The sequence below is a fragment of the Myotis myotis genome, unplaced genomic scaffold (genome assembly GCF_014108235.1).
Source record: "Myotis myotis isolate mMyoMyo1 unplaced genomic scaffold, mMyoMyo1.p scaffold_m19_p_3, whole genome shotgun sequence".
In the NCBI taxonomy this organism is placed as follows: domain Eukaryota; kingdom Metazoa; phylum Chordata; class Mammalia; order Chiroptera; family Vespertilionidae; genus Myotis; species Myotis myotis.
In genome coordinates, this window is record NW_023416335.1 from 193,631,936 (window position 1) to 193,658,628 (window position 26,693).

The window sequence follows — 26,693 nt, forward strand, 5'->3', positions numbered from 1 at the left end:
CTCCTTGGATCACACTGATGTAAGCCATCTATCTCCCTCACCAAATCCTAGACCCTCAGAATCAGAGCTGTAGCATCCACCTTGCATCTTCTCTAACATCTAGCACAGGCCTAGACTTAGCTACCAGCAGAATGCTTACTGAATAATCTTCCAACATTTGCTTTTCAAGTGTTTAAACATCAATCACCTTAATTCATGTGCAATGACACCCAATTCCCCACGACCAAGATCCCAAATTTGCAGAAGAGCTAAGCAGACTAAGACATGGGGCAGAGGGGTCTCCAAAGAGAAAGAGAATAGTCTTTCCTGGTGAGGAGGCTTCATGACCTCAGGCCTGGACAGGCCAAATGGAGACACAGAGAACACGGCTCTGGACCCTTGGTCAGTGCATGACCTCTCTGAACCCAGACCCTTACCCCTGCACAAGCAGAACTCACTATAACTCACCATGCATTCATTCTCCTAACTCATTTCTGTAGAAGACACTGTTCAAGGTATTGGGGGACACAAGATGAAAAGAACAGATCCCTTTCTTTGCAGAGCTCATATTTTAGTAAGAAGATAGAAATGGGAATAAAACTCAAGCTTCTAAGTGGTAGAACATGTGATGGCTGGGGAAGGAGCCCCAGGCTCTCTGAGGAAGGGAGGGAAGTTGCCCAGGGAAGGTAATGGTGAAGGATGATTTCCATATTCTTGGTGGAGATGGAGAGGAGAGCATTCTAAAACAATGTACACACAGAGTGTACATCCTCCAACACCATCTCAAATTCAAGAATAGACATATATTCCTGCCACTAGAATAGTTTTGCAATCAAAGGACATTTCCCTCTACATTTAAGCCATATCCCCTTATGGAGCCATCCATCCAGGTTTTTCTATTAATCCTCGATTCCCACAATAAATGATGAGGCAGGAAAGACTTTAGGGATCACCAAAGCCAGTAGCCCTTAACTCTCTCACTTAACACACGAGGAAAGTGAAACCTGGTGTGGTTTGGGGACTTCCCCCAATGCACAGTCAGTCTCTGGAAGAGTTAGGGGTGGAGTCTGGTCTCCTTGCTCATAGTTCGTGATCTTTCTGATTTAGATTACTGAATTCAGCTACCCACAGACAATTTTATCCCACATAAACCTTTCCCTAGGCTCCAACTTCCAATCCAAAATCTGCCACAAATCTGGCAAGCTTGCTTCTTCAGCACGTTATAAACACACACTCATCCATATGTTCAATAACTTATCTGGCACCACATAACTTAATTTCCTCCTCCTCCCCTGCACATTTCTGCATGGAAGTTCTCCAGGCCAGCAGGGATACCTGGAAATCCCAGGCTTGGGCCACAACGAGGCTCAGGGACCAGCAGGATCATGGAATATGTGGGTTGTCACAACTGGCAGGGTCCTTTTGACCTTCTAATGAATCCAAGCCCCTCCTTTTCCAGAAGAGCAAACAGAGGCCCATGAAGGGAGAGTGACTTGCTCCAGGTCACACAGCTAGTTTGAGTCCTTTGCAAAGAGAAGTACAGCAAGCTGGGTAGCAGGACAGATGGGCTCCTTCCCCATCACAGGACACACTTGTTGGGAATCAGGTGATTCCCAGAGTGGCATTTCCCTCTTAAACCCTGTGGAAGCAGGGGCATGTCCTGTGAACAATCGGGACTAGGTCTGCTAGACATAGGGTAGAAATAATCCCAGACTGAGAACTTGAAACATATTCCCTAAGGGATCATTTGGAACCAGAGGGGGAAGATATTTTTAAATGCCAGGGCCTTAGACCTAGAAACAGAGGGAGGGAGGCAGTATATTTCAAGGACCTGGCTATCACAAAAAAAGATCATAATAGAAGGGCTAAGTCACCCTACACATGAAAAGTTGTTTTAAACCAAGTTAACACATAGTTTTGAAGCACCTACAACCTCACCAGCATTTGGTTAGTGTTGTACATTTATTAGCATATTGCATTCCCTTTAAGCAACAGAACGAAGTCATTCTTATTAATTGCCTTGAGGATGAGAATGTGGTAGTTGTGGTGTGGAAATCAGCCGAGGGAGAAAGAAGAACAATAGTCTTCAGTCACAGCCTTCAGAGAGGGCAAAATACACTCTAAGCACCCCTCTGGCAGCTCTACGTGTGGTACTACCCAGAGGAGGGCTTGCAGCAGGCAAGTTCCAGAGCTGGAGGACACTAGAACTGCTCCAAAAGGAGCCTGGGGACCCCAGTCCTTAGAAGTACCCCCTGACCCCAATCTCTCAGAAAAAAAAAATCTATATTCACATTGGCCCTAGTATAAATGGAGGGAATTCCCTAGCCTATCCCATTTTCCAAATTCTGAAAGCCTTCATGGTCTCCATTCAGATTTTCTTTTACTTTGATTCTGTGCAACCCTCATTGCAGTACTCAAGAATGCTGGGACCTACCACCTCTTGTGGGTGTGTGGATCAAAACCAGATGTCCAGCTCCAATCTTATAGAGTTTACAAGAAGGCAATTGTGGCTTAAATCAATACCCCCATTCTGGAAGGGCAGATTCCCTTGTCAACAGAATGGAAGTATGGGGGGGTGGGAGGCTGTTCAATGGGAGCTAAGACAGATCTGACACATACGCTTGCCAGCAGGTGGCTAAAAAACCTCAACATTTGTCTTGCAAGTGAAAATGAACCCTCCAGTGGAGCAGGCTTCCCTGTGGGGTGATAGACTTTGCAGAGGGCTATCAAACAATCTCCCATCTGGATGACACCACAGAATGTAGAAAACAGAATCTGACTGGCAGGTGATGGACTTGGGATGGCCACAGGCTTCAGGACAGAAAGCTAGCACACCAATACCTAGTTGCATCACTGTAAGCATATCCCTTAGCCTCATGTAACCTCAGTCTCCTCACCTGTAAATGAGATTATTCTGGGCATTGAGATAATGCCACACACTATTTGTAATCATGTCTGACACTCAGTAAGGACTCAAATATTAATTACAATTATCATCATCATCAATCATCTTAAAGATGGGTCCTTATTTTAGTCAGAAATACTAATGCTAAGAAGAATTCACATGGAAGCTAGATGATTAATTAGCATCAGGCCTACCAGGAAGCCAAACACAACCTCTTCCAGCTCTGTATACACTGTGCAGGCTAAGCCAACTTTGTGAACATTCTTGGCCAAAACAAAACACTATGGCATATTCTTTGCATGACTTTCTGCCTTTGAGTCAGCCATTCCCCAAAGATATAAACAGGAGCTCATTTAGGGTGTGCCAAGATGTACCTCAAGTCAGACCTACTAGCACTGATTGAGCAGAAGGGTAGGACTACTGTAGAATCCTAGGGTGGTAGAGTTGGAATGGGACTTTGAGATCTTCTAATTCAAGCCCTTCATTTACAGATGGGTAAACCAAGGACTGGAGAGAGAACATCCAGTATAACACAGCAGCTGATTAGTGACGGAGCTTAATTCCAAACCTGGTCTCCCACTTCCAAGTCAGCAGGTTTTCTGCTGCCCCGTGCTGCTTAAGGTCACCTTAGCCTGGCATCTTTTGAGGTCAACAAGCTACTTACAGCTCTGGCCTTAAATGAGCAAGAACTTTCCTCCTTTCAAAAATCCCTTACTGAACAAATCCATAAAAGATGTGGGGCTCAACAAATGTCTTCTCTGGAGATGCTACTAAAAAGTGATCAACAACAACAGACCCCACCCAATTTCACTTCGAAATCTGTTCTTCTCTTCTCCAGCTCAACCAGTTATTGTCAGAGGTTTATCCTGTGAGGATGTCCAGGGACACAGATGGCCTCTGGTGGCTCACAGTTAAGATCAGTTGAAAAGGACCAGGACACAGATGAGAACAGGAAACAGCCAAAGCATTCTGACGACCATGTACTCTCTAGCCTCTTGGTAGTCTGGACTAAAAGGCTGAGTTGTGGAAAACTATCAACAATAACAAAAAATACTTTAAATCTTTGGCCACCTACATGTGCTTTCACCGGTTTTAAAGTGAGTCCTCTGAAAGGTTTCCTTTGTCCAACCTTGATCTTAATAGAAATCTGTCCAGGCAAGAGTGAGGTACTATGTACACTGGCCTCCTATTTCTTAAAAGTTCATACATCCTCCATCCCTCTGTACAAATGAGCTGAAGGAAGTTGTTTCTAACTTTTTCCACAAGCTGTCCCTTCTGTAAGAAGAAATATGATAACAGTTCAATCTGAGCTAGGCACCATCTACCTGCCACCCATATCATTCCCTCCCTATGAATGCCTCCTGCATTCATAGGGCCACTCTTGTGCTCAGGTGTCCCCAGCTCACGTACACATATCCCATGTTCTCCTTTCACTCTGCACATGCCTGTCCACGCACAAACTACATCCACAGACCTTATCAGCAGCACCACACTGGGCTTAGGCTTGTCTCCAGTAGAAGATTTGGTCCTTCTCCAACAAACTCAATTTTAAATAAAACTAAATCTAAAACCCTAGCAACGGTCATTAGTTCAACCCACTGCTAGAAACTGCCTGCCTCATTAAAGAGTAAAAGAGCAGCTGGTGAGTCTTGAAGCCCATCGGTGGGTTTTAAAGATCTTCAGTGCCGGCCTGTCTCCCCTCTCTCACTTCAGCCAACATGTGGATTTACATTCCCTTCGGTTGGGGTGGGAATAACTATTCAGGAAAAGGTCTGGAGAAGCCTGGAGCAGAAGCTGCCTGCTCAATTAGTCGTCCTGAATGGAGGGGAAGAAGAGAGGCCTGAACATCTGATACATCTGGGAGTGGAATTGCAGAGATGGGAAATGTTATGTAATTAGACTCTGCTGGCCTGTCCCGTCAGGGGAATGTGAGACCCATCAGCAGTGACCTCTTCCAATCAACTTAATTGGCCCAATCTCGCCAAGAAAAGCAACAGAATTGGTTTAGTGCCTCATGGAAATAGCTTAGCTCCTGACTATTTATGGCCACTGAACTCAGGGATGGGAGCCTGACTCTGAGCCAGGAGTCAACAGTATATGCTGACTTCTGGGTGGACTCGGAGGCTTCAGTGGGTTTCCTTGCCCCTCTGCCTCCATTTTTGTCTCTGGGGAGAGTGGCTGTACCAGCTTGCTGCACTGGATGCACGCCATCCCACATATCTACAGGCTCTTGCCTGCCAAGGACCCACAGTTCAGAGGAAAACAGACTTTCACAGCAACCCAGGATGGATAGGCTTTGCTCCTCTTTTATTCAAATACACCAAGGACAACGATCATTTTCTCTCTTCTCAAAGTCACATTCATTGTGGCCTCGTGGTCTTTAACAGCTCATGTTAAAGAACAGGACAATATCTGTTTCTGATGATTAATAACATTGATTTTTGGACCACCTTTCTTCTGAAGAGTTCAGATTCCTTTTATGAATACAGATTTCCATCAACTATCACCTAGGTTTGACTGCCTCCATTTTATGGATGAGTAAGCTAAGGCAGTTAAAGAAAGTTCTGCTTATACAGTGGGTGAACAGTAGACATACAGAGGGCATTGAGACTATTTCACCAACTTTCACTATCGGGAGAAGAGGTACAGATCCCGTTTTTACAAGTTCACACAAACACTGGCACCTGTATTCGATTGGACTTCATCTCTGAGTATAGCTTTGTACTCCTAAACACACCAAGCTTTGACTGGGAGAAGAGGTATCACAGGCATTGCCATTTTTGTAAAAGGAGAAACAGAACAGAGGATCAGAGAGATGAGAAAACTTTCCTGAAGCCACACTGCTCCAAAGTGGCAGAGTGAGACTAGAACCCAGACATTCCCAATGGGGTATCTTCCACCCCCCACCACACCATCTTCAGAAATATCTGCCACCATATCTTCTTCTGACCAATGGCCAAACCCTACATTAATTCTCTCTCATGTGGATGCATTGCCCCTAAAAATAAACTGAATCTCAAAATGGCACAGCTATAAATTCATGAATTCAAAAATGTCATGAGTCAAATAAAGTCCCCCCAATATGTCCTCTCACACAATTAGGACCTAATGAAGTTCCCTGTCACCTGGTCCAGACAAGCAAGTATGTATAGCCAAAGTGCACCACTCGCCCTGTCCTGATGCAGCCACACCACTAGCTCTCTCGGGGTGTGAACCCAACCACCTTCACATTCCCCTCACTTCCCAGAGGCTCCAAAGCCTGCAGCTCTTCTATGCCTTTTTTTACTGAAGATGCACATCTGAGCATCTTTCCTTAGATACACAGAATTCCTCCAAAAACATACACCCACTCCCTCACAAGAGCCAGAATCTACACTCCTCCTATTTTCTTGGTTAACTTTTTCCCAGTTATTTTACTCCAGACACACACACCAGGTTAGCTTTACCCAGAAAACATCAAGATTAACAAACATTCAACCCTCATCTTCCCTGATGAAGCCTTCACCCTTCTCCAGCTTCACATATCAAGTTTGTTCCTGCTAACAAGTAAGCATTACACACTTATAAACTCATCACTCCATTGCATCAGGACCCTCATTCTGACCTGGATGGGGGCAACCCCACCCCAGTTCCCAGCTCACACCCACTACAAGAAACAGTAACATGCTTCAGCTCCCTCCCCAACACACAAAACTATACATCATCCCTATCTTTATGCCATCTTTTTACAAAACCACAGATATATTTCAAGTCAGTGTCCCTTTGGCCCCCAAGATCCATAAACATCTCTAGAAACTGAATTATAGTTCTCGAAGAAATCTCAACTAGCATCGAGCTCGCTTCGTTCCTCCTGGCAAAAGTGCAGCAGTCAGCTGAGCTCCAAGAAGGAATTTTTCCAGGGCACTGTGCCATGGCCCAGTACCCAGCAATGAGCTGAGCAGCCAGTAGTCATTCCATAAATTTTAATTGATAATCAATATCAATTGGTGACAGTAAATTCCTCTATTAAATATGAAATTCATTATGCAACATAATACAGCATGCATCTCTACCACTAGGCATGCCAAATATATTCCTCCACTCACTCCAATCCTGTTCATGCATCCTCCCTGATCCCCACACAGTGCCAACACACAGGACTTTTCCCCTTAAATGCACATCCCTCATTCTAAGCACTCTCCAATTCCCTCCTTTCTTGGGAGCTGGGGAGGAGATGAAAGCAAAAACCAACTCAGCATCCTTCCCTGATCAGTCTCTCCACAATGTGTCCGAGCCCACACTCTTCTATCCTCCACATGATCCAATGCCATCCCAGCTAGTTTTCCCAGAGCACACTCATAAAGTTCACACTCTGCTCTTCTGGGATCATCTTCTCCCACCTCCATACATATCCCTTTGGTAATCCTCAGGCACCCAGCCTTCCACACACATCCACCTTTCACTCCCACACACAGCCTAGCTGCCCTCCCACGCCACACCCACTCCATGTGTCTGTGCAGGCATACGCATGCCATCTGTCTTCAACACACTGTACCTCTCCTCCTGCTCCGACACCCTTCTCAGCACAGATTTCTCATTAGCTACACCTATGCTCCCACCTGCTCTCCTCTCCTGCCAGTCAAGCATATGCCCATCTCACAGACTCCTCAGAACACCTCCATGGAACATAGGGCAGGGTGGAGCTCCTGCTCTCCTCTCCCCACCCACACACCCTCAGGCAGAAACTTTCTAAAAACCTCCTTCTCTGACCAAGCAGAGCACCCAAGGGTCCAGATCTAACCTCCACAGGAAAGCAGACCCATCAGAGAATCAAATCTTCCACTTCCAGCTGCAATACAGTGCTCACCAACACACTCCCTCCTGCAATCCTCCGCCCCAATCTTTCCACTTTTCTTCAATACTATTCACGGAGCCTGTTTTCATCTCCCCCCATGCCCAAAGCCAGGTCTCTGCGTTTGAGTCCCAAGCAGAGACTGCTGGGTTTTATACCCTGAATTCTACCGCTCCACTTTCTTTGTGCAACATGTCAGGGAGGAATTGGGGGCCAGCCGGCCAGAGGGGGACAGGCTGGAGGATTTCTGAGCGTTGTGCAAGCAGAACCTACAGAAAAGTTCCCTCTATGTTACAACTGTCTCCCATCCTGACATTCAGGGCAGAGGGCTTAGATGTTTTTTTTGCTCTCTGTTCTACAGGGTGGGAGAGAGCATCTCTTTATTGAAAAGCAGGCCGTCCAGCACATTCTGTAATCATCTGAGTTGCAAACATCAGACTCCGGGACTGACACCCACTCCTTTGAGCCCCCCGTCCCCAGCTCTGCACACACATAAACAAGTCCGCGCGGGCTCTGCAGCTCTGAACCCAGCTCTCAGGCTGCTTCTAGGCAGCTGTCTCCACTCAGACTCTGAACCTGCCGCCCTGCCACCAGAGGTCGAGACAAGTCGGTCAGGTTCAGGTTCCGTGTTTCCTCCAGCTGAAATCCCCCCGCCCCCCACCCCCGCCCGAGCCAGGGATCCTCACTAGTGGGCGAAGGGCTCTCAGTTCTGTGCATTTGAAGCGCAGACGAGGAACGCAGCAGCCAAACTCCCCAAGAGAAGCAGCGCACCCACTCGCGCCCGAAAGCAACAAGAAAGCCACAAACAGAGTCCCCTCCCCCACCCGGCCCCTCTTTCCCTGAACTTTCAACCCCCAAGCACCCCAAATTTCATAGGGTTATTAGTAGAGCTCTGGGGTAATGGTGCGAGTTGAACCGCTGTGGGTCTTTTTAAGTCCGACCTAGCTCCGCCGGTCCCCGCGCCTCCCAACCTTTCCACACCTCCGCCTCAATTTCCTAGAGCTGGCTGGGAGGAACGCTCAGGATTTCCCCAGGGATGCACGGTCCCCGGTGCCCCCAGCCCTTCCGCCGGGTCCCAGATGCGCGGGCCGCGCGGAGCTCCAACATCTGCTCAGAGACCCGGGGTGGGGTAGCCGCGGGGTGGGCGCTGGCCACGACCTGCCCCGGGTGCAGCGTCGTTTCTGAGAAAGAGGCAGGGGGCCTCCAGAGCAGGTAGGCTTCGTCGGGCGAGGAGTCTCAACTCCCCAAACTGGGAAGCGACCCTCCAGGTCCAGGGCTCCGACTCTCCTCCCCCAGCCCACGTCTGGGCCCCGCTCGTGGAGCGCGCGGAGCTCGCGAAGAGCCGGGCGCGGGGGGCGTGCCGGGGAGTGGCGGCGGCACCTCGCCCCTTGCCTACCCGGGATCTGTTTGGCACCCCCTTTTGTTACCGGATGCACCGGGAGCCCTCTCTGCAGGAGCACATGCCTGTGTTGGGGAAGGGGTGGTGGCGGTTCTGCTGAATCCCTTCCCTGCCCTTCCGTCGCCCCCATTTCCCCTCGCCTCCGCCCTTCGTTTCCAATCCACGTCCCTTAAACCTGATCACTTTCCCAGATATCGGACATCCGAAGGACGAACGAGAGGAGGGGAAAGGGAAAGGAGAGAGAGAAAGAGAGAGAGAGAGAGAGAGAGAGAGAGAGAGAGAGTTGTGTTTGCGCCTGGGCCCGGGCTGATCCCTGCGCAAACTTCGGGGAAGACACAAGCCCGGGAAAGTGAGGTAGTGCGGCTCGATGGGGGTGGGGCGGGGTGCGGAGTTGGGCCCCCGCGCTACTCCACTATGAAACCCCCCACACTAGGCCCCCAAGCCCCAAACCTGCCCACCCAAGGTGCCCGCCTCCCCTTACCGTGGCAGAAGTAACCATGGCATCCGTGTGACTGTTTCCAGAGACGTCGACATGAAGAGAAAGGTGGGCGCAAGCTTGGTCATTCAAAGTCTCCCCCACCCCGCCGCCGCCACTCCCCAGCAAGGGAAAGAAAAAAAAAAGAGAGAAAGAAAGAAAAGGGAAGAAAGTAGTTGCTCCCGGCTCTCTCGTGGGGCCGCGCGCGGAGCTGTTCGGTAGAGAGAGGAGCCTTCAACTCTGAGTCCCGTGAACATAATCTGCGCGGTTATAACCAGCCAACCCGGCCAGATGGCTCCGCGCTCAGCGCCTTAACCCCTTGCGCGCCGCGTGTCCCGCCCCCGCGCCCGGCTGGTCTTGCGCCCTGCGGGCCTGAGCCCCAGCGCCCCTCCGACTGGGGCCTGGGGGAGGACCCGTGGGAGGACCGGGCCTTTCCTCCTAGCCCCTCTTAGAGAAAACCCCCAAAACTTCCAGACGAGTAGTCTGCTTCAGTCTCCCCTCGATTTCCCTTTTAGAAACCCAGGAAAAAAACGAAATATTCACCTTTTCACTGCATTTTACATGTGAATGTCTCCAGCCTGTCTTATTTGTTCTTTTTCTTAAACGATTCTTTTTGCTCGTCCTTTTTTTCCCTTTCTTTTTAAGATTTTCTTTACTGGGCAGAAGGGCCTTTCTTGCCCCTTTCCTCTGGGCGGCTTGGGTCTAATGTGTAAACTCCTCCTCCGAACCTTAGACCCTTCCAGCTCCAGATCTCTCCCCACCCCCTATCTAGCCCACCCGTCACTCCTTCCCCACCCCACAGCACGAACACGCCCAAGGACCATCGCTCCCCGGCGAACTCGCTGCTCGTGGGGACAGTACGCTGGGCGCCTTGCAGGCGGTCAAGAGAGATCAAAGTCAGAGAAGTATTGGGGGAGAAAGGGTCGGGGTCTGGGGAACCCAGGGTGCGTTTGTGTGAGAGGGTGCGTGCGTGACGTGAAGGGAGTGGGGGATGGATCGGAGCCTCCCCTTTCACCCAGGCTCCAACTTCTCCTAAGCCCCTTTTTTTTCCAAACTAGGATCCGGCCCTGCAGCTGAGCGCCCGCCCAGCACCCACCAGTCTGCACGCGCAGACAGCGCGGGAAGCAGAAAAAGCAAGAAACAGACCTCTTCGCAGACCTCCGAAAGGAGTGACGCGCCCTCCCGCACCCGTAGGTTTTTCGAAGAACGGAATGGGGAGGGGGCAACATCTCCTATTTCGAGATAATTTTAGCTGCCCGCTAGACCCCACTTGTTCTGGTCGTTCTCTCTAAATTTACCGAGCTCAGTCATCTTGCTTTCACCCATTTGCCATAAGAGAAAGTGGAAGCTGGAAGTGGCGCTTAGGGGTCAAGGAGCAATCCTGCTCCCCTCCTATCCCGCTCCCGTATCGTGGGTTGGCGGACCTCATCTCCGAACCCCGCTCCACTCCTCACTCCATCTCTAGCCAGGACCTTTAGACTCAGGCGCCTGGGGGACAGGGGAGAAGGGCGGGGGGGTGAGGGGAGGAAATGAGTGTGTGCCCGGCGCCTCCCTGCCCTGCCATTCCAGGGGTCTAATAAAAAGCCCGCTCTGTGTTTCAGCTAGGGTCCGGGTTCAAAACATCCAAATTTATTTGACTTCTTTTGGAAAATTTGGTCACACACTGAGAAGAAGAAGCACTAATCCTATCAGGCCGAACCCCAGGTAGAGAGAAGCGGCGGAGAGACAGGAAGGGATGGGGAGTCTGGGGGCTGCGTACTGGATAGGTTGTACCTGCCTCGTCATTATTCTGGCCGGTGGACGCTACCACATCGAAAACGGCCAGAAGAGCCCAGGGAGGCCCAGGGGCGGTACCTCCCGCGGTCCCTGGGAAGAATGGAGTCCTCTTTCAGTGCCCCCCTCGTGCCGAAATGTCGAGTCCTCCTCCAGGCCAGACGAGGTTGCGAGGTTGCCGAGCTGTTCCCCACACCTGGGCACGCTACCGCGAAGGGTCCATTGGGCGTGCTCAGTAGGATTCTGGTTTCCTCCCTGGGCTCTGGCCCGCCCCCTTGCCGTCCCTCACCTCACTTCCCGCACTTGCCCGCCCCCCCCCCCCCCCAGCAGCTTTCAAAGGAGAGATTTAGGCCCGGGTTTCAGCTCCCCTGGCCGAGTTCTAGGGAGCTCCAGGTCCTCCTGTAACCCAGAGATAGCAAGGAAAGAGGGCTTGGCTCCCGCTGCAGTGAGGAATGGGTTAAAAACATGTGCCGGCTGATTGCCCTGCAGCTTGTCGGTCACAGGCAGTCTGGAGAGAAGAGGGGAAGGGCGGGGGACAAACTTGAATTTGAAAAATCAGGAAGGAAAAAAAGAAAAAAGAAGAAAAGGCAGCAGTGAGTTTAAGACCCAAATTTGTGAATTTGTTCGGTGGATGCCGGATGCCGGTTCGTCACTGACTGGCCGCCTCACTTTGCCAGGACCTAGGCGATCACAGGAAGAGTTTGTATTGTTTCCCAACTCCAGAGGGTTTTGTCTTGAGCTGGTGGGTCTGCCTTTGCGTGCAATCAACACGCGTTGTAATATGAGAGGTGACACCTTAATCTTGCCAAATATGTGCGGTGCCTTTGGGGGGTGGGGGAAGGAGGGAAGGGCTTGGGGAAGGAGAGAGGAAGAGTGAGAGAATCGGGCGGAGCAGAGGGTGAACGACCCACTTTCTTCACTTTACCCCAAATGGACAGCCACTAGCCCTTTCCTTTGTGGGAGACATTTTTCAGGCAATCTCTCCTGAGCAGGCACAATGCCATTTTCTTCACGGTTTCCCTTTCTACTTCAGAGCAAAAGGTTCTCTTCTCCCCTCTAAGGAAGACAAGCCACCCAGGTCTCCCTTTGGGCTTCCAAGAGTGCATCAAGGTGATAAGAAGAGGGTGCCAGAAAGGTGTATTTTTTTAAAAAGACAGAATAAAGAATTAGTGTATGTAATAGGGAGTCCTTTTGGAACTGCTGAACGTTGTGACTTGTAAGCCAGTCTGATTTTCTAAATAGAGAAAGAACTTAGTGGTATAGATAGTTAAAGCAAAGAACAGAACTAGGAAGTAAGCTGGTGAGTTCCTGCCCGAAAGGCAGTGCTGGGTATGGAAATCCATCCATAACTAGGTTGCTGTTGTTTTTATTTTTTTATTAGCTAGTCAATCAGCTCCCTCCAAATTGACTCTGTGGCCATGGCCTTGGATCTTGACTGTATTTGTAGGCCCCTGAATCTTCTTTTCCCCGTGCTGCATCTGAATATAAGGCTCTGACTCCTGAAAGTGGTTTGTGAGAGCAAAAACCAGATCTAGTGTTTGAAAACCCCTTTTCAAACTCTCTCCTAAAGCAAATTTGTAGAGCTTGTGTTCTGCCCACCCTTATCTTTTGCAATAGCACCACTCTGTGGTTGAAGCATTGAACAGAAACATAATGGAAATGGAATGAAATATGCCTTTACCTTCTGAAAACAGCATTAATCTACTCAATGTTTCAGTTAAGTGGACTGTGTGTTGGGGGCAGTACCAATGTGTGGTTTACTCATTGTGACATGTTGACCTAGGAAATAAGAGAATTGGGGCAAATGGCCTCCAAGGACCCCTTCCTCTGTGACTATGTACAGCAAAGACAAGCTTAGTGATTTCCCCTCATGATCACATAGCTAGTCTAGAATGTCTGTCTTCTCATTGGTTTTTTTCTCTTTCCTGTCTTTGAGATTGCTAAACTATACTCCACACCTTAGCTGAGCCTAAAATATTTGCAAGTTGCCTCCTCTGCTGCTGGAGGGCACTGTGGAGAAGTTCAGCAGAGTGGTTGCAGCTACTTTCTCTTCCCCTACCTCATCCATCTCCACCCCCAGTCACCCAGACAGCTGCTTGAGTGCTGCTGGAGCCCAAAAGCCTGTTTCTGAAACAATTAAAATGAGTGCAAAAGGTGTTGACTTAGAGACTGGGGACTTAAGGGTCAGGAAGGGTTTCTTGATACCTTGCCTCCTGTCATTCAAAAGATGCCTGGCTGCCCACCCCAATACTACACACATTTTAAGTGCAGCATTACTAACCAACAGTCACACCAGCTATCATGCCAATTAGCAACTCCGCCCAAATGCCCCCAAGGGTCATGTGTGAGGCATTATTCTTTTGTTTTTTTCAAACTGGGTGCAGTTGTCCACAGACACTAAGTGACTTGTCTATGTTTATTCAGCAAGCCCAGTCTTCACTAAAAGTTTTATTATCTCCAGAAAGCACAGCTTTGCTGTTATCAGCATCACTCTCTAAAGAGAGCAGGGATACTAAACAGCACATTCTCTCAGCTTCTGTATCCCCACTACATTGAAGAGTTGAGAAAGCTGAGGCTCCAGCCTCTCCATGACTTTCCCTAGGGAAACAGTGACAGATCAGGAACTAGAACTCATTGAAAGAGTGGATTTGGGAGTCTTACAAACCTGGGTCCCACACTCCTTCTTCACCTAGTAGTGTGTATCTTTGAACAGGTCCCTGGACTTCTCAGAAGCCATCTGTAAATGGCAGAAACAATGCCAACCTCATAGGAGGATTGTGAGGACTGAATGAACGCAGTTATTTAAAACACTCAGCATAGTGCCTGGCACTCTGTAAGCTTTAACTCCCAACCTAATAGTCCTTAAACTGAAAACACTGCCACCTCATTGGTGCGGTGTGGGAACTCAGCCTTTAGAAAAAAACTTGACTCTGGAATGTCCTGTTTGTTATTTGTAAATCATTGAACTTTTCATTAATGTAACTTCCTGGGTATGTATTTTCCCCTTTGGACAAAGACAGAAAGAAATTAGTAGAATGAAATAGTGAATGTAGTTAGAATTTATATAGATTCCTAATGTGGACCTCAAAGAGCATAAAAGCCATAGTCGAAGGATTTCAAAATCTCATCTTATTCATTCTTCGCCTCTAAGGCAGAGCCACCTCATCATTTAAAAGGAAATTCCACCATGTCCTCAACTCTTAACAGATTGCCTGGTATATTATTGGTTTGTTTTTATTGCTAATTATGTTCTAGGGCTTACATTGAACAATATAATGAATTACATTGAACAACAGTGGATCAACTCATTTTGTGAAATGGCATACATATTTATAATTATGTCTCAAGAAATTACCCATAATGATAGAGGGAAGGTATGTATTCCTACCACACAGGTGGATATAGAAATCATAATAAAGTCTCCCATTTCACTAGTCATGACATGAATTCCTAACCACCCTATAAATTAACTTTATGCTGCACCAAACTCTACTCATAAAAAATATGACATTAAGGTTTCCTAGGTAACTAATGCATTTCCAAAGGGAATAAGCCTCAAGAGACAAAGAGGGCAGGGAAAAGGGTGGGGGTGGGGAAGTAAAGAAAAAGAAAAAAAACCCATTAGATTAGACCCATGTGACATAAACAAAATATTTCATGGGGAAGAACTCATAAAATTTTACTACCTGGGTTCGACATAGATATGGTAATGCCATTAATTCCATCTTCAGACAATAAAATACTCCCTAGGCCATCCCTCTCATCACATATACCTGCATTTCATATTTCAGGTTCAGATTTACAAATGCTGAGAGTAATCGGTCCCTTCCCAAGCATCTGCTGAGCTGTGTCCACTCACCAGCAAGCTGTTTCTTGAGCCTTACACACTTGTATTTAGATATAACTAAATGAGATGAACATGAAAAACAGGGTTGTAGAGAGTACTTGGGAAGGCACATGGGCATTTTTTTAATTATTGTCAGCTGAAGCCAGTGGTGTTGGCAAAGCCAAGTCCTGAAAACATGCTTTGCCAAAAGGCATGAGTGTTGTCAGCTTGACGTTCTGCCCAGGTGCCAGGAGGTGGGTTTTGTTATTTAAATCCAGCCAAGCACCAGAAATGAATAAGACTCCAGCCCACCCATGAATGCATATAATCTCCTTTGTCTTGACTTTTAATAAAACTTCCTGTTGTTTGCTGTATAAAATAAATACGCTGTATTGGCTTGGGGTCACTGTCTCTGTCCCTGTCCTGGTCAGAGGACAGTGATCCCACTTGGCCCCAGCTTTTTCTTTCCATCTCTGTGTCTGTCTCTTTTTTTCATTTTCTCAATCCCCAGCCACCCCTACACAGGAACCGAACCACTCTCTAGCCTCGCTGGACATAGAGAAGAGAGATGTATTTACACAGGGTCAAGTAGGATGTCTTAAAATACATAGATGTTTTGTGATTTGAGAGACTCTTAGACCCTTGGAGCAGGTCTGTTAGCTTCTGGAGAAGACTGGGACCCAAGGGTTGAACTAAGAGGGTCCAGGCAGCCTTTTTACTGTGTCTTCCTTCATCTGGGGAGGGTCGGAATGTTAAACATTGAATGCTTAGGAGGAAATAAAGGATTGAAGGTGGAGCTTAGGCTTCAATTTATGCTGTAAGAGCATTGAGTAACCATGAAAGGCGATGCTATCCAGAGAACCAGGGAGCTGAAGCCTGGTAGGAGGAAAATGGACAGCTAGCCTTGTCACTGCCTTGGGAGCTAGGAAAATTGCTGAACTTCTCAGTTCCTTGATTTTACCATATGTTAAAGGAACTTACCCTCATTTTTCTTGTATAACTTGGAATGTAAATAAGAAAACAAAGAAACACACTAATGAATCCACTTGGGAGTTTGTATTATCTACTCTCCTCCACCTTCATAGCCCAGAATGACATCTCTGAGTGAAACAGCTGATTACAAGCCACAGCCAGGTGACTTCCCAATGCAAAGCATGGCAAGTTTCCCTGCTGAGTCCAGGGCAGCATCGATACTACCCATTACTACTGGGCAGTTAGTGTGAGTGAAACCTGCATTTTGCACTTTCCATGGCATGCTGGAAAAAGCACAGGAGCCCCGTGGGCATGGCTCAGTGGTTGAGCATTGGCCTATGAACCAGGAAGTCAGGGTTTGATTCCCTGGCAGGGCACATGCCAGGGTTGTGGGCTCAATCCCCAGTGTGGGGCATGCAAGAAGCAGCCAATCAATGAGTCTTGCTCATCGTTGATATTTCTATATCTCTCTCCCTCTCTCTTCCTCTCTGAAATCAATATATATATATATATATATATATATATATATATATATATATTTTTTTTTTTTTTAAAAAAAAAAACAACATGAGATGCAAGTTCACAGCTGGAAAAGCTAACTGGAAAGCCAGCCCTGTTTCCATCATACAATTTCTTCCACTGGGAATTAAAGTCATCTTGGGATTTTACCTCTAATTGAGGACTTGGGTGGGATTAAGGATTAGAAAAGTCTTCTGGCCATACCTTGCATTTACTACCCCTTCTAGGTAGTAAGAGGTAGGGAAAGTCTGGAAAAGTAAATAAATAGCAATCCAAAGGTGCTACTTTTGCAATAATTTAAGGCTAAATAGGATGGAAATCCAGGTCTCCTTACCCCTAATTAGGAGCCCCGTTCAGTCTAGCCACGTGTATAACAATGACATATAATAATCTGTCCTATTGGTACTCTTCTCCTACACAACTCTCCCCAGAATTTGAGGCTGGGAGGATATGGCAAAAGTCATTTCATTCATCCTCCTGCCCCCAAGACCAATGCTCACTTACCTCCTGCCCCAAAAACCAATCTTCACTGACAAGACAGAAGAGAAGCATATGGACGGGGCAAGGAAGGTTCATCCTATTATCCATATCTCCTTGGGAAAACATTCTTCTCTCCACTCCAGCAGTCTAGGAAAATTAAGCAAAGAATGCTTAGTTAATCACTGACTCTTTTACTTTAAAGACCTTGTTCCCAGAGTTACCATGAAACACTAAAAAAAAAAAAAAAAAAGTTAACAGTTCTTGGGGGTCAAGGAAAGCTGATTTCAAGTTAAAATAACTTATATACCTCTACCATCCCCAACACACACAAACATATACAGAAAGACACATCCCTAAAGCCAACCCATCTGATAGTTTGCTATATTTACCAGTCAATTCACTGACAGTTCTGGCCCTGTTCCCAGTCTGAGAGCAGACTGTCCTCAGGCCCCCCGTTCAGAATGCAAATAATGCTCAAGCAACAGAGTGCCCAATACTGACCTTAGCACTAGACTATTAAACTAGGAGGCAGAATTCATGGCTCCGAGCTCCTGTGTGATCTTTGGCACATTGCCTGTCCCCTGTTAGACCTCAATTTTTAAATCTGTGAAGTGGAGATAATAAGAGTACAGATTTTAAATTTGAGGTGTAGAGAGTTTATGTAACATGTACAAGGACACATGGGTATGAATGAGTGGCAAAACAGAGGTTTGAACCTCAACTGCCTGTTCCAGCTACACGATACAACCTTGAGACAATGACATTTTTACAGATGAGGAAAATGAGGCCAAGGAAGGGACAAGCAACTTGCCTAAGGTCATTCAGAGTAGCTCAGACACGAGCCAGGACTCCTGTCTCTAGTCCATGGCTAAGACCAGCAGTAGTGGTGTTGTAGTGTCCATAGTCGATTCTTCTGGGCTCAAGGTTATCCTAGGTGGTGAGAGAAAGAAAAATATGGAGCATGGAGAAGAGTAGGGTCAAGTCTGTCTCTGGGTCCTTTGTGTGCCTTTGTGAGAGAATGTAACTCCCACCAGAATTGTGACTTGGTACATGGAAGAAGAACTGATTTCAATACCTACCATCTCCTCAGCAGGTTCCTCTGTCAGACACACCTATATGACTACATGACAACCTTGGATAAGAGAGCTCCCAGCAGCAGCAGGGCAAAGCTACACAGTGCCTACTTACTAAGACTTTTTTCCAAAGGGGTAGGCCATTGGCTAGGTTCCAAAGATTAAAAGGACTCTAATCAAAACTACTAGTGTTTGCAACACCAAGATACATACAGAAGGCAAGCCTTGCATTTCTAACAAGTAATAAGTCTGTAAATGCCCATGTAGAAACTACAGAACCCTGGATTGGAACATTATGGGCAATTGATGTTTTGTTACATATGTTTCATTTGAATCCCATCCAGTCACAAATGTACATTCATGCAAATGTCTCTTCCTCTAGCACAGACATAGACTAAAATGCCACTTAGGGCTCAGACTCAGCAGACAAGCCAGCATTCAAAACCTGTCTGTGAATGAGCTTTACAATCTGAAGCTGCTGCCAAGATAGTAATCATGAGGCATCAGATTTGTATTTCACTGCTCCATCATGTCCAGCTTCTCTGCCTCCAGACAAGGATAGGAGAATTCCACTGGTCCTTCTCCCACTGCTTACAAAGGCCTTTTGCCAAAAGTTTTCAATAATGAGTGCAAAGCTAGAAATTAGCTCCTTTGGAGTAAACAGAAAGAATAACATTGCAAATTGCTTCAGTAATTATCTTTCCACCTGTGTTGATCTCCCCAATGGATGTTATGGGCATCTTTAAAAAAAATTAAGTAAATAAAAGAGGTAAACAACAAAGTTGGAAATATTCTTCTATATATAGATAATATATAGCCTTCTATACACTAATTCACCAAAAATTGTGTCTGTTTCCCAGAGTTAGCAGAGAGTCCATGGTCAAGATGAGAATGGAATCATATTTGGCAAGAGATTCACAGTATGAATCACTGGTCCACACTCCATATCTCAAATTGTAAAACAGATTGGCTGCAATGTAGAATCAATGAATTAATGACGTATGTGCTTTCACAGTTGGAAGGTGCCTGAGATTCCTCTAATCAAATTCCTCAGTTTACAGTGGAAGTTATTAAGACTCAGGAAAATGAAGGGACTGGCCAGAGATCACACAGATAATGAGACTAATCAGTGAGAATGTGGAACCCAAATTTCTGACTCCCAGGATGCTTCACTTCATCTATTTTCTCCATACAACCCCCAGGAAATAGACACATCTTCAGCTTTCCTTCTGGAAATGTTGTTCCACATCCCTCTAATTCCTTCCTTACATTTTCTTCTATTTTGTTATTTACTTCAACTTATTTTAACAGTTAATTTCCTTTATTTTGCGCCCATTGTACACTACTGGCAGAACAAAAGAAAATTAATTTAACATTAAGAAGGCAAGGTTTCAGTAGGAACCAGAAAAGAATTTTAATCACAGCAGAGGTTAAAGGACAGCTTTAAAAGTGAAATGGCTACTTTCCTATTTTCAATGACATAGGGTTGGTCCTCTCTGAAGAGAGAAGATTAATTAAATGAACCCTATTTTTCAATAATATTATAGTTAACCTTTTAAAATTCCCACCTGAATGAATTTTTCCCCATATCATTATGCCTGCTTTTTCATCTCCTTTCCTTTGTATTAAAGATGGCAAAAAAAAAATCTGTCTTGCTAAGGAAATATTTCAATAAAAATCAAATTTTTAATTTTTTTCTTGTAATAAAGCAAAAAAAAATAAGTAAATAGATAGGTAAATAGATAAAACTTAGGGTCAAAATCTTTACTCTCTTATTTATCTCCTAATTCCTTCCTTGTAGGAGAATTGACACCAATATCTATCCTTGGCATTATGGAACTCAGGAGTCTAAGAATATCCAATAAACAGGAATTAAAGGACCCAGACATCAAGACATCTAGAGGGTCATAATGTAAATGAAAATGTGACTGTTCTGCAAGACTCCAATGGGTAGAACAAAAATTGATGGGTGGGATTTACATGGGTTCAAATTTCAAATCAAGACAAGGGGATGGTTTTGATACAGATTTTCCAAAATTAGAATCATTTGCCTCCATAACTAATGATTTAGATGGGTAGTTGAGGAGTTAAGATTCCTTCCAAACTTGAGCCATCATATATCAGTGATCTGGTCACTTTAGCAAGTATGTACTTTCCCAAAACATAATGTTTGTACCACTGATATATTACGATTATTTTAGGTGGTATACGGATAAACATTTAAAATTTGAATAGTCATATTTAATTTTTAAATGTATCAATTATGTTTATGATGATGCAAAACATCCTTTAAATATATATTTACCGGAGACTCTCACTTCAGTTATGGCAGACCAAATTGTAATATACCATTTGCCAACCAAAAATACCTAGAAAAACTGGATAAATATTTTTAAAAACTATTTGAAGATTTCACTAATAAGATAGCTATATAAACCCTTTCATACCAACTCTTCTACAGATAACTATATACTGTGGACCAGAGAATGAACAAAAGCAGCCAGATTTTAGAGGAGAGATGATATTTCAAAAAGGTGAAAATATGGGATGAGATGAGTTTGCTGTTTTTTCAGTTTTGAGCTTGAGGGCTGGCGAGAGGCTACAGGAGGTAGCAAAAAGTAACAGATATAGAGGAAGAAACAGACAATTCCCAGTGATAGTTTGAGATTTTAATACCCTGGTCAAGACAATTAAAAAAAATAACCAAAATACCAGTTAAGGCAAAGATGACACTCTCAACCATCTTGACTTAGTTATTATTTGTAGGATTTCACCCAATAAATGCCAAATACACATTTTCTAAGTACACATAGTATTTTTACAAAGATAGACCATATACTGGGTTAAAGAACAAGCCCTATTAAATTTAAAGAATGAATTCACACAGAGTATATTCTCTGAGTACAATGGAGTAAAACTAGAGATCTATTCTATATATATAAAAGCCTAATATGCAAAGTGTCCCCTCGGGAGTTCGCTCACCCAGGAGTTCGATCACTCACTATGACATGTACTGACCACCAGGAGGGATCGCAGAATAAAGGCCCCAGCCAGCAACCAGCAGCCAGGGGAAGGGAGGTCCTGGCCAGCAGCCGGCAGCGGCTAGGGACCCTACCCATGCACAAATTTTGTGCACTGGGCCTCTAGTCAATAATAATAAGAGGTCTATAAACCCTTAAGTAATTACAAATTAAACTAGACACTTTTAGTTATACCACAGGGCAAAGAAGAAATCATGTCAGAAAGTAGAAAATATTCTGACATCTATGATAATGAACATGCAACATGTCAAAAATCTCTAGGATGCATATAAAATGGTACTTACAGGAAAAGTTAGCTTTAAATGCTTATAGTAAAAACAATAAAGGTCTAAAATATCAATGACTTAAGATTCCACACTTTAGAAATCTATAAAGAGAAGAACAAAGTAAACCAAAAGTAAGTAAGGAGAAGAAAATAATAATAAAGATAAGAAAAGAAATAAATATTAATAGAGCCAAAAGTTGTTCTTGGAAAGAATAAACAAAATTGGTTATCTCCTAGCTAAACTGGTCTATAAAAATGAAAGAGAAAAAAATTATCATGATTAAGAATGGAAGAGGGATTATCACTCAACCTCTACTGAGGTAAAAAGGAAAACAGGGGAACGTCATGAGCAATTTTATGCAATAAATTTGACAACTTAGATGAAATGGGAAAATTATTTGAGCTAACAAATGGTCAAGTAGAATATCTGAATAGCCTTTTATCTACTACTAGAAAACTAAATTTATTTCTTATCATAAACCTTCCCACCAATAAAGTATAGGAAAAGATGGTTATACTGATAAATTCTATCAAAATTTAAGGAAGAAATAACATCAGACTTTAAATATTTTACAAGTTGTTATATGAGCCAGGAAAATGCTAACACAAAGTCTGACAAAGATATTTTTTTAAAAAAAGAAAAAGAATAAAAAGGAAAAACTTGAAAGAAATAAAGAAAACAGAGAAAGAAAATTATAGACTAATATATTTTATAAACATAAATTCAAAAATTTGTAACAAAATATTAACAATAAAATCCAGGAATATATATTATGACCAAGTATGGTTTATCCAAGTAATGCAAGCTCAGTTAACATTTGAAAACAAATCAATATAATTCATTCTACTGATAGAAAAAGAAGAAAAATCATAGGATATCTTTAATAGATTCAGGAAAAAACATTTAACAATATTAAGTTCAACACCTATTCATGATAAATACATACATACAGAGCAAAATAAGTGATTTTTCTCAATTTGATAAAGAGAACCTACAAAAAAGCTACAACTAACATAATATTTAATAGTAAACTTTTAAATGCATTTTCCCTAAGATCAGAAATAAGACAAAAGATACAAATATCTCAGGTATCTCTCAGTAGGGAAATTGATAAACAAGCTGTTGTATTTTCATATAGTGCAATACTCTTCAGCAGTAAATAAGAACAAATTATGAATACTCATGATGCTATGGATAAACTTCAAAAATATTATATTGAACTAAGGAAAACTTACCCCAAATCATATAATTTGTGTGATTCCATACTTATGAAGTGTTACAACAGACAAAAATAATTTGTTGTGAAAAAAATTATAATAGCAGTTGTCTCTGGGGTAGCAGTAATGGAAAATGACTTGAAAGAGGCGGTTTGGATTATATAGTGATATCCTGTCACTGAATAGAGTATAGCATGATAGAGGTTTGTGTTATACAGTGATATTTGAAGTGATAGAGGTTTCAGGAGAGGTAGAGGTTTGGGTTAAACCGTGTATACATTTGTCAAAACTCAGTCTATGTTCACTTAAAATTTGTGCAATTTGTTTTATGTAAATTTTGTCTTAAGACAAATATCTGTAAAACAAGCCAATCATGAAAAAGGCATAGAATCTGGGCTGTGGGTATGTGACTGTTCACTGTTAAATATTATAACCTTTTTTTATGTCTGAAAATTATTTAAAAATAAAAAATAAAATGTTGAGAAAAAAAGGGAAAACATACTTAAAGTAATTGGAGAGCTACAATGGCAGCATGAACATGAGGGGACAAGATCTCAGAGAAAGGGGAAGCACAGAAATATAGAACTGATTTTCAGCTCCATTTTCCTTCTGAGGCATTTGCTTATTTGTAAGTGGCAGCTAAGAGAATCATGAGCGGGGGGATAGGGGGTAATGTGGGGATAAGGACACATATGTAATATCTTAATCAATAAAAAATATATATTAAAAAAAAAAGAGGCAAACCTCAGTAATCTCTCCATCCTTTAGAGACAAAAAAAAAAAAAAAAAAAAAAAAAAAAATCTGCCCTAACTCTTTTGGCTCGGTGGATAGAGCTTCAGCCTGCGGACTGAAGGGTCCCAGGTTCGACTGTGGTCAAGGGCATGTACCTTGATGTTTCTAGCTCTCTATCCCTCTCCATCTCCCTTCCTCTCTGTAAAAAATCAATAAAATACATTAAAAAAAAAATCAGAATTCAAGATTCACTGACAAAGAAATGCTTTCAGTTTTGATTGTTGAAAGGCTACTTCTTAGGAGTAAGGGGAACCAAAAAAGAACCACTTTTGCAATGACAGAAACCCAAGGTTTAATCAGCTCAATTTAAAATGTAATTAAGATGATCTTTAGCACACAAGCCCAGCTTCTTACCCTTAGGGTCCAACTTACCTTTTCTGTCATGTCTCCTACACACCCAATGTTTCACTAGGACTTTACCATGATTGTGATTTTGCATCATCTGTCCCCTCTGCCTGGAATTGCCTTTGCATATCACATCTCTACTGGAATATGAAAGAGAGCCTGGAGCTGTGGGGCTATCCCCACAACCTTAGAGGAGCTAGTTCAGCACATTTATAGGGAAGATCTACTGTGGCCAGAAGGTCAGTCTGTTGATCCTTTTTTTCAGGCTGAAGCTCTTTATCTGCTTTATTGTGAGTATAGAGAGCTGCCTTGCTGATATGGGCAGAATTTTCTGCCCCTCAAATTCATATGTGGAAGTCTAATACTCAATACCTCAGAATGTAATTATATTTGAAGACAGAGCCTTTAAAGAGGTGACTAAGTTAAAATTAGGTTTTAGGGTGGGCCCTAATCCAATCTGACTGGTGTCCTTATAAGAAGAGATTAGGACACACAGAGATACCAGGGATGTGCACAGGGGGAAGTCCATGGGAGGACACAGGGAAAAGCCATCTGCAAGCCAAGGAGAGAGGCCTCAGAAGAAACCAACTCTGTGGTCACCTTGATCTTGGACTTCTAGACTCCAGAACTGTGAGAAGTTAAATTTCTATTGCTTAAAACATCCAGTCTGTGATGCTGTGTTATGACAGCCCTAACAAACTAATACACGTGTGACAGGGGAAACAATTTTTATTTACCCTTGAAGTCTTTACATTTTTGATACTTAGAGCTTCTTGGAATGTAGAAGATAACAAAAAATGTTTATCAAATGACAGATGGCATCTGAGATTGGAGTCACCCCAGGGAAGGTAGATTTAAGCATCACATCCTGAAGGAAAGGACATATCCACCATAGAGTAGATATGGGGACTTCCAGAGTCTAGTCTAGGGCATTAATAAAAATGGTAGGGGATTCAAGGCACTGCTGTTCTCTCCCGCGTTACCAGCCAGGCACACGCTCAGCTACCCTCTCAATAAATCTCTTCCCATCCGAAGACCTTCATGTCACTCTGGGATGACACTGAGTTTCAAAATTCTTAGATTGGTTTTCCTTTATCATAAGGAAATAAGGGAAGGTCTCCTTTTTCTATATCAAAATTTATTAGTGTAATCTCCACTCCACATACTGTCTTCCACCTCTTAAAAATAGGACATTCCTCTTTAGTGAAATAACATGCCAGCCACAAAGACAAATGGAGAGCAGCAAGAAAAAGAACTGGGGAGGCTGTGAATCGCTTTCTTTCTTTCCCATATAAATATAGTAAGAGAATGTTCAGATGCATAATAGTGCTTTGGGGAAAGATCTCAGCCCATTTATAGGGGAATAGTGAGGATTCTGCTTTTGCTGCTCCAACTTCTACTTGAGGGAAAATTAATGTTGGAGCCAAGTTATACCCAGAATGACCTTTTCCCTCTCTTCCTACTCAAACTACAACATTTCCAGATGTCTTCTGGGATTAACTTTCCCCTTTACCATACCTATTGAAATATTCCTTTACCTATATCCTTGTTCACTTGTATAATCTGTGAATTCCTTCAGTTTATACTTGTTAGTATATATATTTTTAACAAGCTTGCAAAGCTTTTGCTTCAAGTTATGACTGCCTGGCTTAGTGTCTGATGTCCAGTAGGTGCTCTACAAATGTTCATTTAATGTATGAATGAATGGATAAGATTAAGCTTGTTTTTCCTATCTTCAACGCACGCGTGCACGCATGCGCACGCACATGCGTGTGCACACACACACACACACACAGACAAATGATTCTCCATTCTGTACCCTTTCCTTGATAGCCTACCCAGTTCAATGGACCACCAAACTTTTACCTGCCTGACAGGGTGTCTTCATCCAAATTTGCCTTAAAACAGAACCTCATGCTTTGGACTGTTAATTCTCCATCTATCCTATCAGAAGTATACAACCTCAGCTCTCATCATGTCCATTTTCCTATTCCAGAAAAATAAGCTAGCCCAAAGAAATGAATGGTGGCAGGACAAGTAGTGCCAGAAGACCAATGGGGAAGAGATTATTTCAAGGGAGGGGGCTTCCTGAGATTACACCACAGAGTCTCCTGCATTTTAAGCAGGTTCTGTTTGACACAATAGGGTGTAGAAAGCCTGCTGCAGAATTTCCACCTTGATGAAGAGCTTGGAGTGAGGCCTGATTAGACTTACATCTTTAATATAGTAAAGGGAACATGTTCTCTCATAATTTTATGCAGCCATACATTTAAATATGCATAAATATGATTATTTTGATTCTGCCTCTCAGTTTCTTGGGATGTAATTCTGCAAGAGAGGAAGACTGTTTCCACATCCTGAAAGAGAGTTCAACTCTAATGATCTCATCTCTGTCTTAGCCCTCCAGGGTGGAAGACAGCTAGTCCAGTAAATTAAATTGGACAATGCAGCTGATGAATGAAGTAACACTAATTAATGAACCTAGAATGAATGGCTTATGGTAATTCATTCATTTAGCACATATTTACTTAGAGAGCAGCATTGTTTTGGTTTTCTCAAGGACACTCCGACATCTCCTTGGAAGTATATAAATGTCAAAATCCATTGTTCTCAGAAATAAGGTGCTAGAGAAGAAAGAATAAAATTTAGGCTTTCAATTTGAAGTCTTGTAGGTCAGAGGATTCCACATGTGATATGACACAGGTGTTATTATCACTCACTGTACTTCTTGTCCCTTTCTTGCATGGGCCCAAGGAAGCCATGATTCTTGTGCATAGCTAGTGCAATGATCCTTATAGT

General features: G+C 43.8%; 1 protein-coding gene across 1 annotated transcript in view; it reads right to left on the reverse strand.

Moving 5' to 3' along the window:
* The window catches only part of NTF3 (neurotrophin 3), a 69,684-nt gene extending 59,868 nt beyond the window's left edge, over positions 1-9,816 (reverse strand). Inside the window, exon 1 of the mRNA XM_036301478.1 lies at positions 9,596-9,816. Within this exon, the coding sequence (XP_036157371.1) occupies positions 9,596-9,613 (18 nt within the window). The 5' untranslated portion in view covers positions 9,614-9,816. The remainder of the gene's footprint in view (positions 1-9,595) is intronic.
* Between the last annotated feature and the right edge of the window lie 16,877 nt (positions 9,817-26,693).